General features: G+C 41.2%; 1 protein-coding gene across 1 annotated transcript; it reads left to right on the top strand.

Annotated features, from left to right (window-relative positions):
* The first annotated feature begins 3491 nt into the window (after positions 1-3491).
* On the top strand, positions 3492-8674 carry LOC139455582 (follistatin-like). The gene is made up of 5 exons (XM_071237132.1): positions 3492-3572; positions 5345-5468; positions 6262-6468; positions 7286-7358; positions 8589-8674. The coding sequence occupies exons 1-4, from the start codon at positions 3536-3538 to the stop codon at positions 7356-7358; spliced, it is 441 nt and encodes a 146-aa protein (XP_071093233.1). The 5' UTR covers positions 3492-3535; the 3' UTR covers positions 8589-8674.
* Positions 8675-8925: the final 251 nt, after the last annotated feature.

Genomic DNA, 8925 nt, shown 5'->3' with positions numbered 1-8925 from the left:
CGGCGTTACACGGCAAACAAACAAACACATAAACAAACAAACAAACAAACCATCAAACATAATGTGTGAAACAGTGCTAAAAGCGGCGTAAACCCACACACCCACTCACGACAGATGGTGTCCCATTATAAGGACACCATCTGTTATGACAAATTCCTGATTTTGTCCTCATGTGACAGTCCGATCACTGCGACCGTCAGCGTCACGTGGTCGGTCGCAGTAAGTGACAGAATTAGGTGATAGGTAAATTAATGTCTTACACCAACTCGCTTATCTATGCTTTAATACACATCATGTATGTTAGACTATCACACACGCATGAGGTCCCATTGAAAAAACATAGGTCACACAACACAGTAACACAACATAGACATTATATTTTGCTCCTTGAAATCAAGCGTGACCGTCATTTCGGAGATTAACCTGCTAAGAAATGTCATATATAATTATCAAGCAACTGTCGTCATGTATTATGTGAAATATAAATAGTTAAAAAACTACATCTGACTTCTCAAACTCTAAACGCTATTGAATAAAAGAGATGAGATGTTTAATAATCCTTTATTATTTATTCCGGTGAACAATTGACTTGCCATTGCGTGTGTTTGTGGCGGGTGCTACCGGTGGGGCAGGATACGTTCATCTTTTAGCGAGCACCTGGTATCATCACTGTTTGATAGTAGTTCATCTACACATACTCATGATATAGTCGGAATCGTACAATCGACTCTGCTGTTGACAGAGATTTCTTAAGAACATGGAAAGGGTCTTGTCGTTTTTTATATATGATCATATTGGTTGAACACAACACACAGATATATGCATAAACTGGAAGTGATTCCATGACATTTTATTGGCGTATCTATCAATTTGTTTACAATTATGTTTCACTTAACTTAAGACCACACTCGGGGCCCCCTTTCATGTGGCGTGATTCATTAGTGCTCTGAACGATATCACTGACTTACGACGGTATCGTTGTCTACATGTTTTTGTGTTAAATACTAGTACTTAAATCACGAATGATCAGATGAAATAATGGTCTTTGAACTTATTATTGTTGACGTATTTATTTACAAGAATTGACTTTAATATTGAATTCGTTTATTAGAAGTATACTGAGTCAAATTAAAAACTTCAAATTTTTAAAAGTAATCCCATATATGATATACAACGGACAAATTAAAAGAGAAGGTAACTTTTAATCATTAATGTCCAAAGAAGGATTTTAATTAACGGTGGTAACCATAATATGTTCCAAGCACCTACGGTATTCGGTAATAACATCAACAGTTTAAATCATAAGTCCCAAGCACGAGAATCTGATGGCACACAAGTTCAGTGGCGTGTATGGCCACCATGTGCGTTGACAACTGCCGCACAACGCCTCCGCATGGACCTTGTAATGCTTGTGAACACATGATTGGGAAGACGACGCCATTGCTGCTGAAAAATGGTGCCAAGATCTTGCAAATTCTGTGGTTGGTTCTGGAGAGTGCGCAGACTTCTGCCAAGAGCATCCCAGACGTGTTCGATAGGATTGAGGTCGGGAGACCTTGACGGCCAGTCCATGACGTTGACTCCCGCACTGGGCATAACGTTCATGACGGCGCCTCCACATCCTCGCCCTACCATCAGCAAATCGAAGATTAAATCGGGATTCATCACTGAAGACGACTTGATTCCAATTCCTCTGAGTCCATCGTGTGTGTCGCTGTGCCCACAATTGACGTTGACGTCTGTGTAACTGAGTCAGAATCGGCCCGCAGTATGGCCGTCGTGCTTGAAGGTGAGCAGTTCTCAGACGGTTTCGAACAGTTTGCGCACTCAGTCTACCCCTAAACAGTTCATTTCTTGTTGATGTAGCCGTCAAAAATTGGTTACGGAGGTGACGATCCTCTGCATGTTACGTCACACGTGGTCGACCTCGCCGAGGGCGATCAGCGGTGGTACCCGTTTGCTGTAGACGCGTCTGTAAATCATAAAGTCCGTCGACTACAACCCATCGTCCTTCCGACTTCAGCTACGGACGTTCCCGTCTGCAACATGCCGATGGCACGTTCACGTTGCACATTTGAAAGGCGTGGCATGACAAATGGCCGTAAAGACTTCTTTTTTTGTTAATGACTTCTAACAAGTATGACTGAAAACACGTGCGGTACTATGGCCACGTGACCAGTTGCACGTGAAAAAACACTTTTGCCACTATAGTGCTGTGCACATGATTTTGATCGATTCACCTGCACAAAAACGGGTGTTATCTGAAGACAATACGTGGCCATTACTGTTTAAATACACAATACGGGCCCACAATGATAACTGTTCGAAGTGTTATAATTTTAGGTTTTGAAGTTTTTAATTTGGTTCAGTATATTAACGTAAAAAACACTTATAACACGTGTTATATCAGCTTGACGTCGGAAGGAATCTCGAAGTGATGCAGGTCGTAGACATGTAGGACTTTGGTGAAACCAACAAGGGTACGGTGCTGACAAACCCAGAAACATAAGATGGGGGAGCCGGGATTTAAGTTTCTGGTTCGTCTAAGGAACGCAACTCTGCACATAGAATTGCAGAGCGTTAGACGACTGGGCCATCCGCGTATCTTCATCCCCTCCCAACCCCTAGATGTCAACCGAAGATAGCTGAACACGAACAAAAGACTCAACAATAAGATGTATTTTAACTCTCTGAAAGTTCGCAAATCTTGGGACAGTGAGAAGTATCTGATATTGTTATAAATGTTTTAAAAAAAAAACAAGATTAAAAAATGATGTTAAAAAGAACCACGAAACGAACTCAACAATGTTGGGAAGTAAACAGACAAAGTAAAATGGTGGTCAAAAGAAAGCTTACACTTGAAAACTGGATTTGACCCCAAAATTACAAACGTTATCAAAACGTTGCTGGGCCCCAAATTTGACGCATCAGTGACAAACTATGTGTCGGATGCAATTCCCTTTTTTGACTTTTTTTAACCATATTTATGTAGGATCACATATACATCGTAACAGTTACACTTGTCCACGGCATTGCCACATTCTTACACCTTACATAGCTCAAGTGTCCACTGTATGGCGCTATACATACACCGTCACAGTTACATGTGTCCACGGCATTGACCCAATCTTACACCTTACATAGCTCAAGTGTCCACTGTATGGCGCCATACATACATCGTAACAGTTACACTTGTCCACGGCATTGACCCAATCTTACACCTTACATAGCTCAAGTGTCCATAGCTGGAGTGTGACCACTAATGGATGTCTGAGAATATATTCCATCACAGCGAACACCTTTAATGTGTTTAGACTTACATATTTAACAGAACATGGCAATATACCACTTATATAAGGACCTACGTTTATAGGTCAACAGGGTCATGTACGTATGTATAACAAGTGTTTCCTACAGGGAACTAATCAGCTCGACCCACAATACACAAAAACCGCCGCACCTATATCCGAACTTCTTTTATAACCCTTTGACACGTTTTCTCTTCCTTTACCTTTGATCGACTCGTCCATCCACTATGCTTCGTGCTATTGTCATTGCCGCCCTTGTAGCTGGTAAGTGAGTTAGTGAGTTGGGTTTGAACAGCACTTCACCTTGATGTGGGACGAAAGCCACAGGTGATTGGGGTCGTTGACGGTTAATGTGTTTGAAATGCTATGTGTATGCTCTGAATGGGGATTCGAACCCTCCACTCGCGCCCCGTGCCACTCTTCTACCGTACTGCTGGGTAGCCACCTACTTACGCCAGGCTTGCTAAAATAAATGCATTGCTTTGCATGATCAAACCTGCGCCTAAATTACCCATGCCTTGTTAACTTTCGTTTTTGCTCTTGGCTCCGGCTTTTTGTTCCACACTCCATGCAATTCACTTTCGTAGCGGAGACTCTTTAAACTTCAACCAACAGAGTTCTTGTGTCATCAAGCATGTGTAAGCTATTAGAGAAATATAAAACATGAATCCTATTCTGCCAGTTTTGAAAACAGTGACGAGGAACAATTATCATATTTTTATTAACTGACATAAATATGACATATGTACCACTGAAGCATCCAAGTACATTTTAAGCTATATTTACCTTGAAACGTTTGTCATTGAATGCCAAAGGTGCATTTCATGTAGCGCTTATGTCACCATGTAAATTGGCAGGTATTAAAATAAGAAATGGCGTTCTTACAACAATCTTTGTAGGTATTTAAGACATGACAACCAGGGGAATTAATAGAGATATTTTCAACTCGGTGATTCCCCATGAAAAGTAGTTCCGGTCACAAATCATGTAAACGTCATGAAAAGTAGTCCCGGTCACAAATCATGTAAACGTCATGAAAAGTAGTTCCGGTAACAAATCATGTAAACGTCAAAAGATGAAGTTCATATTTTGTAAACTTCACTTTTTGAAGGTTATTGAAATATGAACGGGTCATGTTAACAGCAAATAAACCAATCAAATCACCAGTAATTCCTTAAACTTGAACATAAAAGTTTATTTAACATTCATTTTCTAACTTCAAAATGTATCCGCAAAGATAGTTAATGGATTCTTTTTCCAGATAACCTAGATCGAGACTACGGCTTGGGATTGTATACATAAGGTGATAAGAGACATGTGTAGAACCTTTACATAACACAGGTTGTCCTTTTGAGGTCATAGAAATACTCATATAGAGACACAGCGGGGTTCCATTCCAACCTGTCCCGCTAAATACACATGGCTGTCTTTGACACTTTCTATTGAATTCGTGGGGCGATGGACATACATCTGATCCACCAAATCTGCACTCCATTGTGACGAGTATCATGGTATCTAGTTCTTTGGCACATGGCATATAAAAGGTCAAGGTCAACGTCACCAGACAGATAAAAACTCACTATATGTATGTAATTACACTTTCTCAAAACGTATTCATGCATTTATCATTAAATTTGGTATATACCTTCTCTAGTATGGGGTCGTTTTTTAGAAATTATTTGTTAAGTATAGTCAAAGGTCAAGGTCAACATTATAGTACTTGTTAAACTTTGTTTTATCATTGACAGTGTCTGAGGCATACTTCCCTCTACAGACATGGAACTTTATATTTTCATGTATATTTGTAAAACCTACCACATCAAATGTAGGTTTCGTGTCAATCATAGGTCAAGGTCGTCTTTGAGGTTATTGTGAAACATGGTTACATCATACTCTGGGGCTATTTAAGTGAGCCCTTTAGTCGATCTATGATTGCAGCTGAAGCCATCTCAGTATGTTCATTTCACGTCTCTCAATACCATTAAGGCACAATCTTGCCCAGCCTCAGTTTAATTGTGATTCTCACTGTTTTTCAGTATGTTCCTCCCAGCTGGGGGACCTATTTGGCAGCTTCGCCTGTCGTCGCTACCAGTACAGGAACTGTGACTATGAGCGTGAGCACCAAGAATGTGGTACTGATGGCGTTACTTACAGGAACCTGTGAGTAAGCGTTAAATGTCGAGACTATAGCACATGACATCGTGACGCAACACTTCTCAATAGCAACCAAAAGAAAATGATTGCATTTGGTCAAACGCCGCTTGGAAATGAATTTCAGTCATTTTAGCTTGATGTGGGAAGAAAATCGATGTATGTTTTTGTTTATCATAACTTTTTGTGAAACATACGAGCACGGCCATGATACTGACAAACCTAGAAATACAATCAGAGCGAACCGGGATTCTAACTCAGGATCATAGAATTCTGGCATGACTAAGGGGCGCAACTCTGCACATCCAATTTCAGTTAATTGGGTACCATACGTGACTCCATAAGAAATGACAACCTCAGACAGATCTTATCAAAATCAAATAGATATAAAAAGATGAACGTGCAATGGATTATTTGCATGAATTAGAAGAACATTCATTCACTGAATAATTAGACCCGTGAAGATCCGACTTAGAATAAGTCTTCAGCAAGCCAAGCTTGCGGTAAAAGCCGACTATGCTTGTCGTAAGAGGCGACTAACAGGATCGGGTGGTCAGGCTCACTGACATGGTTGATCATGCAATCGTATCCCAATTGCGTGGATCGATGCTCATGATGCCAATCACTGTCTGGTCAGACTCGATTATTTACAGACCGCCTTCATACAGCTTTACTATTTGCTGAGTGAGGCATTAAATTCTGGCTTTCGCGAGAATATCCCTTATGTTATTTCATGCGCGAAGTGATGACGATTGTCAGTAACATCCAAAATGGCTCAGAACTAAATTATCGTTTCATGCAGGTGTGCTTTCACTAAAGTCCGATGCGGTGGGAAAAAAATTGACATCGCTTTCCGTGGTTCCTGCGACAAACGCCCAACGACGGGTGGAGCAGGTGTAAGTGGAGAGGAGGCAGTCCTCGACTATTTCTGCATTGAGTTGTCTCACGAGAAGTGCCCCAACGAGACCGAGACTCTGTGTGGAAGTGACGGCAAGACCTACGCCAATTTGTGAGTAATTTGTATCAAGATAGACAAACCGATTAATTTCTTGACCCCAGGGCATTGCTCCCATGGTTTGTCCAGCATGTAGGATACAGGCTAATGTGAGAAATTAAAGGTTTCACTTTTGGGCCGAAAATGCTAATTTTTAGCCAAAGATTCCTTTTAAAACCTGAGGCACAATGTTATACCCAGTATTTTAAAGAGACCCCCACCTTCTCTACCAATATCGGATAACTGTCCCTTACATATATAGTAAATAAAGGCAGATCATTTGATCCCCATTACCCATTCATATCCACTGCGTTGGTTCTTTGAGATTCAGCCAATATGAAGAAGATTTGGTGGTTACAGTGAGTGAGTGAGTATGGTTTTACGCCGCTTTTAGCCATATCCCAGCAATATCACGGCGGGGGACACCAGAAATGGGCTTCACACATTGTACCCATGTCGGGAATCGAACCCGTGTCTTCGGCGTGACGAGCGAACGCTTTTACCACTAGGCTACCCGACCGCCCCTGGGTGATTAAAGTGTGTGATGTGGTTGTGTAGCGTTGACGGCAAGGACGTCTTGGTATCAGTTATTGGCTGGCTGGCTGCCCTGATGGATATTGTCCACTATCGTTGTAAACACGTACTGTGATTTTTTGTCTGAGCAAAAACAAACAAAGCAACAGTCTTACTTTAGTGACACTTGTGTGATCGTAGATGTTTGAAATTCTGATTCGAATACATGCTTAATACAGCTATCCAGGTACTCTTACCGCCACGCCTGCTTGGATCTGGTTCCTGGATGAATCTCACTCACTCACAATCTTTGTTGTAGGTGCGAATACGAGAAGACAAAGTGTACCCACCGTGATCTCCACGTAGCTGATTTTGGTGCATGCTCGAGCTAGGTGAGTTCAGAGCTAGCACATACTGAGAACACATACACATTTAAGCTACTCACAGCGATATCCCTTTCGCGGATCTCTGATACTATCGCCGCCATCAGTCAAAACTCCCAACCGTGATAGATGACCACAACCATGCTTGGAGTTGAACTCACAACCGAATGACCGTTATGTTTACAAAAAAAGTGACGACTGTCGTGAATACACTTACCGCTGCTAAGTTACTTTCCTTGTTTGTCAATTTGATTTTCTATTTCATTACAACTATCATGTAATTTATATAGTAAGAATGTAAGGGAGAAGTTGGTTGATTTTCCTTAAGTTTGTAATCTCGAACCAATCTGATTACACAAACAACAAAGTAAATTCATCTTGAAAACATTGTCAGTCGTAAACCTTTTCAAAATGAACTATGATGGCATTACCAAAGACACAAAAGTCTCAACGTTACTACAATTCGGATTAGAGGGCAAATTTCAAGATTCTTGTAATGGTCACCCCACACTGGTGGCAGCGATGTTACCGAGAGTGTAACGGTGTCATGCGCTGGGAAGGAACTTGATACACAGTATGTAGGAATTTACTACACACAGGGTTAGAAATATCCGAGTTAATAAAAATCGTCGTTTCTAGTATGACGTCATTCCGCCCTTACGTCACAACAAGTTTGGATGACACCAACAATGCCGTCCGAATGACGTAAACATTAGACGGGTGCGCGTGAAGCGATATTTGCACTGGTGCACATTACGATGTTTATGAACTCGGTTATTTCTCACCGATGGAAGCCTGGAAGGAACTTTGTCGCGTTGTCGCATTGTCTCATTTTTGTTAATTTTGACACTTGTTGCTTGTCTTTGTTATGCGTCAATGCGAAGACGCGACAATGTCCTTTCTAGGATTCCATACTGTCCCTATGGGTAAGGAAGAATTATATGCCACTTCTAAAACCCAGTGCCCCAAACCACTGACAGGCATGCTCAAAGCCTCTGATACGTGGTTAACGGATCACTGTTCAATTTAAAAATTTAGATGCCATTCTCCTCTCCGTCTCGATTCTCTGCCGAAACGGATTCCATTGGGCGTTAACTTATACCAACTGTTGGTCTGTGGCTGCTTAGTTGATAATCGATGAGAGTACCTAGTGCAGACACCTCTCCCAGAAAAACAACAAGGGTTTGTTCAAACGTATGAAATCCTAGCAGAAACATAATTCTACTGTTGATCTTTCAGATGAAAACGCCGACCGTCTTTGTCGTCTTATGCCGCACTTCGAAATGCAAAACGATTCACAAGAATTACCAGCCTTGAATAAAATCATGAAAAGGGAATCTAGTTCGTCAGCTCTTTCGTATATTTCCACAAGCTCGATGAGATGAATGGTTCACAGTTCTGGCTGACTTATACCAGTAACATTGAAGATTTACCAATAATTTGGATAACACAATCACCAGTTTTTCAGATGAAACATATCTCAATTGTTTGTTGGCCCAAACCGCCGTCGACAATGATCAAGATACGTCACAGTGGCCAGGAAGTAATCAAGTCTGGAAAGACAACAAGTGATTGA

Source organism: Haliotis cracherodii, unplaced genomic scaffold (assembly GCF_022045235.1).
Source record: "Haliotis cracherodii isolate W230 unplaced genomic scaffold, xgHalCrac1.p SCAF_11, whole genome shotgun sequence".
In the NCBI taxonomy this organism is placed as follows: domain Eukaryota; kingdom Metazoa; phylum Mollusca; class Gastropoda; order Lepetellida; family Haliotidae; genus Haliotis; species Haliotis cracherodii.
Note: the sequence above shows the minus strand (reverse complement) of the source record. Positions and strands in the feature narration are given on the sequence as shown.